General features: G+C 42.4%; 2 protein-coding genes across 4 annotated transcripts in view; one reads left to right on the top strand and one right to left on the bottom strand.

Moving 5' to 3' along the window:
* Window positions 1–14,015, bottom strand: part of POLR2E (RNA polymerase II, I and III subunit E) — a 28,773-nt gene extending 14,758 nt beyond the window's left edge. The window contains exon 1 of the mRNA XM_077476067.1: window positions 13,862–14,015. Coding sequence (XP_077332193.1) covers window positions 13,862–13,918 — 57 coding nt within the window. The 5' untranslated portion in view covers window positions 13,919–14,015. The remainder of the gene's footprint in view (window positions 1–13,861) is intronic.
* Window positions 13,996–14,499, top strand: part of LOC143974543 (uncharacterized) — a 53,875-nt gene continuing 53,371 nt past the window's right edge. The window contains exon 1 of one of the 3 annotated variants that reach the window (XM_077476064.1): window positions 13,996–14,165. The gene's annotated coding sequence lies outside the window, so the exon portion shown is untranslated. Of the gene's footprint in view, window positions 14,166–14,225; window positions 14,344–14,499 lie in introns of those variants that run through there. The other 2 variants (XM_077476066.1, XM_077476065.1) reach the window with 2 other exon arrangements.

The raw sequence follows: 14,499 nt of genomic DNA, 5'->3' as shown, positions 1-14,499 counted from the left end.
CAATTGAGATTTGTATATTGCTATCATATCTTCTCTCAAGCATCTTCTCCAGGGAAAATACATTTAGCGCTTACTCCAGTCCCCATATTAAATTTAGATGCCCTTCTCTGGGCTCTCTCCAACTCCAGCACACCCTTTCAGAGGATTGGTGACCAGAACTCGATGGAATACTCCAGATGTGGCCGAACTAGAGTTTTATAAAGGATCATTTTATCTCTGATGTAAATTTTAATGCAAGCTAATATTTTGCTGGCTTTGGTAGCTGCAGCTTGACACAGCATTGTCTATTGCTCAGTCTGTCCCCCTAGGACCCCAAGAGCTTTCTCCATCCTGGAATCCCCTAGGGATTCTCCCCCTAATGCAGGGGTTGACAAATTTGCTTGGAATCTAGGAGCCAGCTAAAAAAGTTAGGAGCCAGGTCCGTGACGGCGATCTGGACCTGTCCCTGGCCTGACATGGAGACGAGTGAGGGGAAGATAGCCCCCAGCCCCCCACCTGTCTCCAAGTCATTGCCCATAGCTCTTAGAGGGACATTTTTAAATTGCATTTTAGTGTAAATATGAGATGTGAGGTCTCTCTGACCCCAGATCTCATATATAAAAGAGGACCTGTCATGCTTTTTTCTATTACAAGGGATTTTTACATTCCTTGTAATAGGAATAAAAGTGACCCACATTTTTTTTTTTTTAAAAGAACAGTGAAAAAAATTAAAATAAAAGTTAAAATAAGAAAAAAAAATGTTTTAAATGCGCCCTGTCTCGCCAAGCTTGCGTGCAGAAGCGAACGCATATATGAAAGCGGTGTTCAAACCACACATGTAGAGGTCGACCGATATATCGGCCGGCCGATATATCGGCCGATATTTGCCGTTTTTTAAATAATCGGCATCGGCCGATTTGAGCTGATAAAAAGCCGATTTAGAACTACAGCGGGACTTTTCTATTACAGAAGTCATTTCAGTCAGTGTAAGTTGCACTTTCCTCCTCTCTGGGCAGACTGCCAAGAAAAGAACTAAATGATACAATGTTTACACTTGAATGAATGAAGTCATCTCCGTGTGTAGAAGTTCTCAGTTTAACCATTTAAAGACTAAATCTTTTCTGACACTTGTTGCTTACAAGTAAAAATCTTGTATTTTCTGCCAGAAAATCACTTAGACCCCCCAAAAATGATATATATTTTTTTAGCAGAGATCCTAGGGAATAAAATAGCGGTTGTTGCAATATTTTATGTCACACGGCATTTGCACAGAGGTCTTTCAAATGCATTTTTTTTAGGAAAAAAATACACTATTTAAAAATAAAAACAGTAAAGTTAGCCCATTTTTTTTTTTCGTCCAAAAGTTTTGACTACCTGTTTTTATTTAATATATAGGTTTTATTTTATTTTTATTTTTTTATCTAAATCATACAAGTAAACTGATTGGGGGTTTTGTTTTGTTTAATAAATGTTTAAATGTAAGAAATTTTCTGTATCACTTATGAAGTTGCTTTCACACTGGAGCGGGGAGGCGTTGATGGTAAAACGCAAGTTTTAGCGGCTCTTTACCATCATTTTAGCGGTGCTATTTGGCTAGTGGGGCACATATAACCCAGCTAGCAGCCAAGGAAGAGGTTAAATGCGCCCATGAAGCACTGCTGCCAAATCGCATTGCATGCGCTTCGGCAGTGGTGCCCATTCATATCAATGGGCAGGAGTGGTGGAGGAGCGGTATACACCACTCCAAACGTGCTGCTTGCAGGACTTTTTTTTTTTAAGATCCTGCCAGCGCATCGCCTCCGTGTGAAAGCACTCTGTCTTTCACACAGACTGCAGGGGAGCCATTTTACAGGCGCTATTTTTAGCCCAAAAGCGCCTGAAAAACGCCCCAGTGGGAAAGGTGTGTTAGATCAAGGGGGATTAAAAAATAAAATAAAAAATAAAAAAGGAAAAAAATAAATAAAAATAAAATCGGCCTAACATATCGGCCCAAAAAAAAAAAATCGGCATCATATATCGGCTATCGGCCGCCATGATTTCTAAATATCGGCATCGGCATCGGCCAGAGAAAAACCCATATCGGTCGACCTCTACACACATGTGAGGTATCGCTGCGATCGGTAGAGTAAGAGCAATAATTCTAGCCCCAGACCTCCTCTGTAACTCAAAACGTGCAACCTATAGAATTTTTTAAACGTCGCCTATGGAGATTTTAAAGGGTAAAGGTTTGTCGCTATTCCATGAGCGGGCGCAATTTTGAAGCGTGACATGTTGGGTATCGATTTACTCGGCGTAACATTATCTTTCACAATATAAAAAAAAAAAATTAGGCTAACTTTACCCAAAAAAAGTGCGCTTGTAAGTCCGCTGTGCAAATAGGGTGTGACAGACAGTATTGCAACGACCACCATTTTACTCTCTAGGGTGTTAGAATATATATATATATATATATATATATATATATATATATATATATATATATATATATATATATATATATATATATATATATATATATATATATTTTTTTTTTTTTTTTTTTGTTTAGGGGTTCTAAGTAAAGGGATGGAGAAAGACTGGCAGGCAATCCGATTAGCATTGTTGGTTGTAATTCCAACGGCCACCACAAGAGGGCGCCAGATTCCAGAAGGAACCATAGGATCACAGAAGGCCTCAAAGCTGGGGGCTCAATTACCGGCCGCCTGCGGCGCGGCCCGACGCGATCGCGGGGGGGGTCCACGGAGACGGGATACCCCCAGCTATGCTGCCCCAGGCGCAAGGTCGCTGATTCTAGTCGCCAATGCGACCTGGCGACCGGGTTTTGTCGAGCACTGCCCTAATGAGTAACTTGCGTTTATATTTTTACCCGCCCAAGTGCATCATAACCTTACATTTACCAATGTTAAACCTAATGTTCCCATCTAGTAGCCCGCTCCATTCATTTATTCAGGTCTTGCAAAGTTTATATATCCTGCTGTGTTCTTATTGCCCTACATATTTGTGTCATCATCAAACACTGAGATTGAGCCATTTATCCCATCCTCTATATTATTTATAAATACATTTAAACAGAATTGGTCCCAGGACAGAGCCTTGAGGTACCCCACTAACCACTCTAGACCATTCCCAGTACAATGCATTTATCACAACCTTTGGCTTGCCCCCGCAGCCAATTTTCTATCCAAGAACAAACTATGGTCTATACCCACCAGCATCAGTTAGTAGATTAACCACTTGCCAACCGCTGCACGCCGATATACATCGGCACAATGGCAGTGGTGGGCAAATGGGCGTGCCTGTACGTCCCCTTTAAGAGTCAGGGCTAGCAGGCGTGTACAGTGTGACCGTGCCTATGGGACCAGCGGACTATGTCTGACGGTATCCCAGTGATCGTGACACAGAGCCGCAGAAGGGGGAGATGCCTATGTAAACAAGGCATTTTCCCGTTCTGCCTAGTGACATGACAAAGATCACTGCTCCCTGTCATTGAGAGCAGTGATCGCCAATATTACTAATAAAATAAAGATGTTTTAAAACTATCCCCTATTTTGTATACGCTATAACTTTTGCGCAAAAAATCAATCAATATACGCTTATTGCGATTTTTTTTATAAACCAAAAATACATAGAACACCACATATTGGCCTAAACAGAAAAAAATTAAAAAAAATAAAAATAAAATGTATATATATTTTTTGGGGGATATTTATATAGCAAAAAGTAAAAAATATTGCTTTTTTTTTCAAAATTTACGCTTTTTTTGTTTATAGCGCAAAAAATAAAAACCGCAGAGGTGATCAAATACCACCAAAAGAAAGCTCTATTTGTGTGGAAATAAAAAGGACATAAATTTTGTTTAGGTGCAACGTTGAAATACCACGCAGTTAAAGCGATGCAGTGCTGAATCACAAAAAGTGCTCTGGTCAGTAAGGGGGTAAAATCTTCTGGGGCTGAAGTGGTTAAGAGTTTGTGGGGGACTGCATTGAATGCAAAATCCAGATACACCACATCCACCAGCCTACCCCTGTCCAGATGGCAGCTTACTTCCTCATAGAATGTTAATAGGTTGGTTTAGCAAGAACGACCTTTCATAAACCCATGCTTACTGCTAATAATACTTTTCAACAAATTATGGATATGGTCCCTTATCCCCTCAAATAGTTTACAAACTACCGATGTTAGACTGACGCACCTATAGTCCCCAGCAATATATCCATGCCCTTTGTTGAATATTGGTATCACTTGAGCTTTTCAGCAATCAGCTGGTACCAATCCCATCAGCATGTGGTCAATAAAGATTAGGAATAGTGGTCTGGCTATAACCTGACTGATTTCTTTAACCACTTCCAGCCCAATGACGTCATGACATCTGACTTTCAATGGAGATATCTGAAGGATGCCTGCAGCTACAGGCATCATTCAGGTATCTTTTAGAGCCACCCCCCTCCTATCCACCCGCCAGTGCTTCTCCAGGCTCTCCCGTGCCATCGGGGACCCGGCGAAAGAATCCACAGCCACCGGACGAGCATAGAGATTTCCGGTGACCAGATGGTCACCAGTCATCTCTATGACCGTTGGAGGCCCGAGCACGACATAAAGACGTCACATCTGGGCTGTGGTTGTAAACAAAGCTGTCTGAAAAGCATGGGATTGTTCACTTTTTTTTGATCTCTCCTTCAGGCTGGAAAGCATGAGATGTGGGGTCTTAGAGACCTCATCTCTCTCCATAAAGAGGAGCTGTCGCACACTATTCCTAGTACAAGGGATGTTTACATTCCTTGTAATAGGAATAAAAGTGTAAGAAAATAAATAATTAACAGTAAAATAAAATTTAAAGCACCCCCGTGTGCTCGCGCACAGAAGCGAAAGAATACGCAGGATGTGCCCACATGAGGCATCGCCACGTGCGTTCGAGCGAGAGCAACAATTCTAGCACTAAACCTCCTCTAACGCTAAACTGGTAACCTGTAAAAAAAATGTAAGCGTCACCTATGGAGATTTTTAGGTACAGAATTTTGGTGCCATTTCATGAGTGTGCGCAATTTTAAAGCGTGACATGTTGGGCATCTATTTACTCGGCGTAACATCTTTCACATTATACAAAAAAAATTGGGCTAACTTTACTGTTTTTCGAGGAAAAAAAAAAAATATTTGAAAAATTGTTACGCAAATACCGTGTGACATAAAAAAGTTGCAACGACCACCATTTTATTCCCTAGGATGTCTGCTAAAAAATTTTTTATATATATATATATATATATATATATATATATATATATATATATATATATATATATATATATATATATATATATATATATATATAATAATGTTTGGGGGTTCCGAGTAGTTTTCAAGCAAAAAATAAATGAAATAAATAAATTTTATAACAGCTTACTTGTAAAGGAAGTCAATTCCCTATATAAGCCCTCCTCCTTCCAGGAGCACATCAGTTTTTTGTAGCAAAGCAATATACTTAAATCACCCCAAAAAGGATTTTACAGGCAAGTTGTTATAAAAATCCTATTTACTTTATCGTACATCATGGGACGTTCCATAGCAATGCTACTTGAGGGGAGGGAGAAACAACCCAGAGGGTACCCCCAGACTTGGGGAATACTGCTGCCTGCAGCACACGGCGCCTGAAGGCGATATCCTCATACCTCCTTACATCCAACTGATAACATTTTGTGAATGTTTGCATTGAAGACCAAGTTGCGACCTTACAGATCTGAGCCATGGAGGCCTGATGACTCGCTGCCCAAGAAGCACTAACTGCCCTGGTAGAGTGCACCTTAACTTGAAAAGGGGGAATCTTACCCCTTAAATTATAAATTTGAATTATTACTTGCCGAATCCACTTAGCGACAGTGGATTTCGACGCCGCCTGTCCCCCCTTTCTTAGGACCCTCTGGCAGAATAAATAAGACACCAGTCTTACGAATCTGAGAAGTTGCCTTTAAATAGATTTTCACTGCTCTCACTACATCAAGACAATGTAGTGACTTTTTTTCCCTGGAACTGACACCACTTTTGGCAAAAAGTCTGGACGAGGGCGCAACACCACATCTAATATGTGTCTACCAGCGCAACAAATTAAAAATGTATTAAGTAAAGTAGTGTAATGTAGCCCCACTACTGTGAAAATAGAAATATATATATTTATATTTATTTTGCTGCAGTCAAATATGGTTTCGCTTTATGTGGAAAGAAATATATAACAAAGAGTGTTGGCTGCGCTAACCCTTATTTTATGTGCTTAAAGATACAGCTCACCACCTATATTACCAAAAAAAAAATGTATTATATATTTTCAATAAAATTACATGCATTATGCCAATGCCTATTTCATATCTATGAATCAAACACCAAATATAATCACCAAAATTCAGTGAATGTGACAAAATTAATAAAATTGTAAATGTCCAATATTTCTGCTGGTTAAAACTACCAGTATTTACTGAATCCCCCTACTGAATTTAAGGTAAAAACAGACTGCCACTCACATTTATAAGTGCCCATAAGTCGGCACCAAACTTGTCCAGCGGTTTGAAATGAGTGAAGGTATCGCCGTATGTCTCCCGTTACGGCGTACGTCTCAAGTCGCGTTATCGTTTGGCAGGAAGTGACGTAGTTTTTTTCCCAGCAGCCTCTGTCCTCATTAAAAATCAAATATGGCTCTTTACAAGAAAGAACAGCCAATTTCGAAACCCTCCTTGCTGAGGATATAGCAACCAAAAATACCAACTTCCTTGTCAGAAGGACTAGGGGAATATGTTGTATCAGTTCAAATGGCTGTTTTTGTAACACAGACAAAACTAAGTTAAAGTTCCAAGGGTTCAAGGGAGGTTTGACGGGCGGATTAAGCTGCATAAAACCCTGGACTAAAGAAAGTGTAGCAAGTGGTCTTTGAAATAAGACCAATAAAGCTGATACTTGGCCTTTAATAGTACTCAAGGCCAATTTAATTTCCACCCCTAATTGTAGAAAGGCAAGAATTCTGCCTATGATATATCTCGGGGGATGCCAACCCTTGAATTCACACCAGGAAACATAAGCCCTCCAGACTCTATAATATATAGTTCTGGAACCTGGCTTCCTTGCATTAATTAAAGTAGAGATAACTGACCCAGAAAGCCCAAGAATGTGGGTTTCAATAGCCAAGCCATTAAATTTAGAGACCATAAGGTAGGATAGAATATCGGTCCCTGTGCGAGCAGATCTGGCCGTAGTCGGTGGGACCGTGGGCTCTCCACTGCCATCTTTACGATTTCTGCATACCATGACCTTCTGGGCCATGCTGGTGGCACCAGAATTACCGGCTTTCTTTCCAGCTTGATCCTGCAAAGAAGTCGAGGCAGCAACTGAATAGGGGGGGGGGGATGCATAGATCAGTGATAACTGATCCCATGGGGTCACCAGTGCATCCGTTCTGCATGCGAGTGGATCCCTTGTTCTGGCCACAAAGTTGACTAACTTCATGTTGAACCTGGACGCTAGAAGATCTACATCCGGAGTCCCCCATCTTTGGCAAACAGCCCAAAATATGTCAGGGTGAAGAGATCATTCCCCTGGTAATAACTGCTGGCGACTTAAGTAGTCCGCCTGTCAATAGGGATGGAACATCCATTTCTGCCCAAGTAAGAATATGGTTCACCCCTCTCTGCACTGAGATACTCTTGGTGCCCCCTTGGTGATTGATATAGGCCACAGCTGTGGCATCGTCGGATTGGATCCTGAAAGGACAATCCCGTAACCTGAAAGTCAAGGCCTTTAGAGCCAGACGCACTGCCCGAATCTCTAGGATATTGATGGGCAAGGTTCTTTTGGTTCTTGACCACTGTCCCTTGGTCCAACTTAATATCCTGTAGCATTGAGCGCAGTTTAGAAAAGTTGGCTCTTTTGAAATTTAGTGTTCTTGTACTCCTTGTCCCTCCCTTTCCTGTTTTATGCTGAATGTAATAATCCTGGTGTCACTAGTTTCCCAGTTGTCCCGTATTTTCAAATCTACAACTAGATCTGTATCGTTTGTAATTGCTATTTCTAGCAATGCGTTCTTTCTAGTCGGGGGAATACATCAATTGGGGCATGAAGTTGTGCTGTAAGACATTTAAGCAATGGCGGGCCTTTAATGAGTGGGCAGTCCCTTCAGCCCAGTCAATGTCAGGATAATTGAAGTCCCCCATCACGATGACATTTCCCTGCCTTGCTGCCATTTCTAACTCTTAAAGGAGATCTAACTCCGCCTCTTCCTTCAGGTTAGGGGTCCTGTAACATACTTCCACTAGTACAGTGATGGCGAACCTTGGCACCCCAGATGTTTTGGAACTACATTTCCCATGATACTCTGGCACTCTGCAGTGTACTAGAGCATCATGGGAAATGTAGTTAAAAAAAAAAAGGGGGGGGTGCCAAGGTTCGCCATCACTGCACTAGTATTTTCCAGCTTACTTCAACCCTTTGGAGTTCCACCCATCCATACTCCACCTCCCCCCTTGCCCCTTTCCTGATGTCATTCCTCTCTTCTACTCGTAAATCACTCCTGATATATAGACACACCTGGTGGGTTTTACTTTTTTGTTATCTGCAAAGTAAAAACATAATGTGCTAGTATGCATCGCACACTAGCACACCATGTGATATTTACCTGCAAACGAAGCCCCTGCTGCGGGTCAGTATCTGTTTAGCCATAAATTTGGCTGATCAAACTTTAAGCAGATCATGTCACCCATTACCAACTGGGAGAAATCGTGGCTAGATCAAGCGACAGTTGTGCTCATAATTATGTATTAGATAATGATTTCTTGGCCATTTTTCAGTGAATATTAATATCCCAAAAACATTTCCTTCACTCGTGGTTAATGTTTGGCTGAAGCCATTTACTATCAACCAACCGTGTTTACTCTTTTTAAGTCATAATGACAACAGAAATTACCCAAATGATCCAGATTAAAAGTTTACATACCCTGGTGATTTTGGCCTGATAACATGCACACAAGTTGACACAATGGGGTTTCAATGGCTATTAAAAGGTAACCATCTTCACCTGTGATATGTTTGCTTGTAATTAGTTTGTGTATATAAAAGGTCAATAAGCTTCTCTACTGATAGACCCTTGCATCTTTCATCCAGTGCTGCACTGATGTTTCTGGATTCTGAGTCATGGGGAAAGCAAAAGAATTGTCACAAGATCTGTGGGAAAAGGTAGTTGAACTGTATAAAACAGGAAAGGGATATAAAAAGATATCCAAGGAACTGGGAATGCCAACCAGCAATGTTCAAGCTCTAATCAAGAAGTGGAAAATGAGGGGCTCAATCTAAACCAAAACCACGGTCAGGTAGACCAACTAAAATTTCAGCCACAACTGCCAGGAAAATACAAGACTCTCTGAAAACATATGGTGTGGCCATTTCAACATGCAAAATGAGGAGGCACTTGAAGAAAGATGGGCTACATGGTCAAGTTGCCGGAAGAAAGCCATTACTGCGCAAATGCCACAAAGTATCCCACTTACAATACGCCAAACAGCACAGAGGGAAGTAGAGCTGCACGATTCTGGCTAAAATGAGAAATGCAATTTTTTTGTTTAGAAGATAGATCACGATTCTCTCACGATTCTCGTGGCGTAAGAACAGTGTGAAATAAAATATTGCAGCAATTGCCATTTTATTCCCTAGGGTCTCTGCTAAAATATATATATATATAAAATTTTATTTTATTTATTAATGTTTGGGTGTTCCAAGTAATTTTCTAGCAAAAAATATGGATTTTAACTAAGAAAGAAGTGTCAGAAAAAGATTTAGACTTTAAGTGGTTAAACGTCCTGCATTTACAAATGGTTGAAAGCTTGGCAGACTGCCCAGATTATTTGTTTACACAAGAAGTTCTATGCCTTTGATCTAAGAAGTTAGTTACAATGTTTCATGCAAGTTCTAAATTTGGCAGATTGCCCAAGATGCTTTATTTTGACAGCTGAGTGAGCAGATAATCTCTCCACTTGTTTATATGAAAGAATCGCCTACTTTCAGTGGGAGAGATCAGAGGAGAGAATCCAGACCGCAATTTTATAACGATTAATCTTGCAGCTCTAGAGGGAAGATTCAAACCTTCTGGCACAAAGTCATTTGGAGTGATGAGACCAAAAACTGAGCTTTTTAGCCACAACCATAAACACTTCATTCGGAGAGGAGTCTACAAGGCCTATAATGAAAGGTAAACCATTCCTACTGTGAAACATGGAGGTGGATTGTTGATCTTTTGGGGATGTGTGAGCTACAAAGGGCACAGGAATTTGGTCAAAATTGACAGCAAGATGAATGCAGTATGTTATTAAAAAAATACTGGAGGAACATTTGCATTCATTAGCCAGGAACTGCACATGGGATGTACTTGGACATTCCAACATGACAATGATCCAAAACACAAGGCCAAGTTAACCTTTCATTGGCTACAGCAGAATAAAGTGAAGGTTCTGGAGTGGCCATCTCGGTCTCCTGACCTCAATATCATTGAGCCACTCTGGGAAGATCTTAAACATGCAGCTCATGTAAGACAGCCCAAGAATTTACAGGAACTGGAGGCTTTTTGCCAAGAGGAATGGGCAGCTTTACCATCTGAGAAGATAAAGAGCCTCATCCACAAATACCACAAAATACTTCAAGCTGTTATTGTTTTTAAAGGGGGCAATACACAGTAGTGAGAACTGGGGTATGTAAACTTTTGATCAGGGTCATTTGGGTAGTTTCTATTGTCATTATGATTTAAAAAGATTAAACACAGCAGATTCATAATAAATGGATTCAGCCAAACACTAACCATGAGCAAAAAATGTTTTTGTTATTCATATTCTCTGAAAAATGGGCAAGAAATCATAAATTCTGCCAGGGTATGTAAACTTATGAGCACAACTGTATATAAATAAAAGCATCTTTGCATACACTGGGGGCAATGGATAGATGACACTGCATCCAAATTGTTCAGGATTAGCAATGATCGGGAAAGAAACAGGCTATTTACACATATTGCATTGACTTGCGTTTTACCATGCTGGATGAATGCAGGTCATCGCTAAGAGACACAGAAAACAAATTGTTTTCTAGGAGTCATGTTTACACTGCAATGCAGTCTGGAGGTGTGGTGCAGTGAGCTGTGATAAAATGTAGCTGTGCTGCATTTTATCGCAGAGCACAGTGAGGCGCTGCATGTCACCATGCTGCTGTGCGGTGAAATGAAGGAAGTGTCACTTTTTGCATTTCAAATAAAGTTCACAAAAAAATAAAAAAGGGGTATTGTGTGTTGTGCATCATTCACTCTCTCTTTTCCCCCCCAACTGCCAGCTAACTGCAGCAGCTCCGCATTTAACCACTGAGGTTATGGCCAGTGTGAAATGCCCCGAAATGTGAAAGAGTAGGAATAAGCTTGGGTGTGTTCAGATCCTAGTCCGAGCTGCCAGAAAGTTGGCACCTTACAAAGCCAATCAGCAGCAGGCAAAGCAATCCCTACTGCACAGGTACACACGGGTCACATGTACATGTGCAGCTGCTGGGTAGAAAATGCCCAAGCCACAGATGAATAGCCCAGTATGGGTGACTGATTCCTGGTGGGCTTTCTTACATGGGTCTGGACTAGGACCTAAATACACCTGAGCTCATCCCTAACAAAGGGTACATAAAGCCACTGATACGAGACCCGCATGCAAGCAAAAAAAGCGATCATTTGGCTAATATTCTAACTGCGTGCCCCAGGCATAAGCCCTGTACACATGGGCCAAAAGTCAGGTGGCATCGGCTGGTTCTATAGAAAACGTCCGACATTCGGCCCATGCGTACAGCAGCCGGTCTGACAGAAGCCAGCTGTTCGGCCGGCTTATGTCGATGGGGCATGAAAAAGGTCTGCTCCCTATAAGCACTCTCAGTTAATGGCTGAGAGCACTGACCAAAACATTCTGGCGGAGATGCCATCCCCCATCAGAACACAACAGCACAGCAGAGGAGATCGCTGTAGTAACATTGCATGTTTAGTACAGCGGCTCTAACCTGAGCTGTCAGTTTTTATTTTGTTCAGTCCGCTGGTTGAAAAGAAGAAAAAAAACCTAGCACTGTGCTCGAGGCTTTAAACTAAAGTAAAAACTTTTTTTTAGTCTTGGATAGAATGGAGAGGTATTAGAACCCGTCAGTCCTTTATCACTGTCTGTGTCCCCGTTAGGGAGACTCACCTTCTCTATTTGTCCTGTTTACCATTATCATTGAAAGCGAAAACAAAAAAACAAACAAAAAAAAAATCAATTTTGAGTTGTCCCCAGAAAAGTAATAGAGGAGTAATCTTCCAATGGGATCACTAGTTCTGGTGACCTGGGGGTTCCCAAGGAATTCCCTTAAAGAAGAAGTCGAGCCTAAGCTTGTTTGGTTGGGCTTCCCCTATGGGTCACATGAGTGCAATTCGTTTTGCACTCCTGTGACCCATTTTCAGCAGAGAGTGGACTGAAGCCCTCACTCTGCTGACATCACTGAAATCAGTCCAGGCACCGTGTCATCGTAACAAAGTCTGGATCCGCCAGGTGCCTGAACTGATGCCGTTTCAGCGAGCCGCTGAGAGCTTGAGATGGTCGTTGCCCATCCCTCCACAGATCAGCGCTCCGGAGTGTGAAGGAGCAGAGGAGAGCTGCTGATTGACAGTCAGCAGCTCTCCGCTCAGGGATCTGAAAGAACAGAGCCATCAGTGGAGTTTGATCACTCGGTTCTCAAGGGAAAAGGTGGCAGGGGACAGATGCAGCACCTAGGTAAGTATGATTGGGCAAAAAAAACACAATATAATTGAATCGCGCTGCGCAATAAGGATGGACCCACTGCCTCTGGGATCTGTGTGTTTCCCAGCAGGCAGCGGGGGACTTTCGGAAAGGGGCGTAATCTACGCCCCTTTCCGCAGAGAGCTATCCCGGAAGTGGGTGCAGATACCTGCACTGTACAGGTATCTGCACCCCCTCCCCCCTGAAAGGTGCCAATTGTGGCGCCGGAGGGGGGGGAGGGGTTCCGATGAGCGGAAGGTCCACTTTAGGGTGGACCACCGCTTTAAGGAATAATGTTCACAGTATAGCTGCTATGTGATTTTGTGGAGCAGTTTGCATGGGGTTTTGCATGTAGCATAGGGTCAGCCCACTCACCTGAATGGGCTGGCCATGTGTCTTTGTCGCACAAAAATAAGTTTCAGCTCCTTTTGGTGCAACAAGCTTCATACAAATTTGAAAGGTGGGATTTCAGCACTAGGGATGAGCTCAGGCGTGTTCGCATGCACCACGTGCAGAGCCTGCCAGGAAGTCAGCGCAGCACTGCGATAATCACAGGCAGTGAGACATTTCCCGATCTCTGCCACCACGCATCGGGCAATGTCTCACTGCCTGCGATTAGCACATTGCTGTCTTCCTGGCGGGCTCTGCACGTGGAGTATGCGAACACGGCAGAGCTCAGCCTTATTCAGCAGTATCGCATTGCGTTTGGGGTGCCATTTAGGGATAACACTCAAGACGCACATTGCGCTCAACACGCAATATGGAATTGCAACGATCCTGCTAATGATTCCAAACCATGTGAGGTGAACGGCGTCCGAAAATTTTGGGTTCCCCCCTACCTTTTCTATCACTGGAACAAGTTGGGAGGGTGAATCTCCTCAACAGGGACAAAAACCATCAATAAAAACGGTCTAACCCTTCAACCAAGAGGAGAAAACGAGTTCAGCCCAAACGGTTTAACAGACTAAGTAAGGCTGAGGCGACCGGTGCCCATGTGTTTCTAGATCTTTCCTCACACACTCGCCTACTTGTCCAGTACCTCGTTACGACAAAGAGCCCATGAGCCGTCTCCTAGCCCGAACATTCTCCTCACTCACCTGCATGATAGTCTTCCTGATCTTCCACAGCCGGTAAGTCTCCTCTTCGTCATCCATCTTCACAACAACACGCTACTGCTGCCTGCTAAACCGGAAGGACGAAGGCGCGGCTGCCCGTGCACTTGCCTGTTCATAAAAAAAGGACCCCTGTATGCTGGGCTGTCTTCTCTACTGCCTGATGCTTGTTCAATGTTCTGAGCTTTGACTGAAGAGTGCAAATGCGATAAACACAAAGCAGGAAGGAATTTCATGTACCGAACTACATAACGGGGCATTCCGCGTAATTATTAAGTTTGGTATTAGGGTAAGTAGAACGTCGAGGACGACGGGAAATGTCGCCTGTAACGGATGCCGTCCGCCATGTTGCTGGTAGGGATGGTCACCTAAACGGATGCACTTGCAGTGTTGCAGCAGATTGGGGATACTCTGACTATATAGTGTGTGTTAACAATCGGCTTTATTAGGTTAAGACTGATGAACCGGTAATATATTGCAGTTTACCAGTCCTTAGATGTGGTAGCTGCATTCGTTTTCTTTATTTCAGGTTTTTCCTTTTATTTTTACCTGGTGATTAGCGATGAGCTTGAGCATCGTCCAAATTCATCTCCTTAATGAGTTTGGACATGCATCTCAGCCCA

This window comes from Lithobates pipiens, unplaced genomic scaffold (genome assembly GCF_037356315.1).
Source record: "Lithobates pipiens isolate NorthernLeopardFrog02 unplaced genomic scaffold, aLitPip1_a1.2 Scaffold_13, whole genome shotgun sequence".
Lineage (NCBI taxonomy): Eukaryota > Metazoa > Chordata > Amphibia > Anura > Ranidae > Lithobates > Lithobates pipiens.
This window is presented reverse-complemented; position numbering and strand designations above follow the sequence as displayed.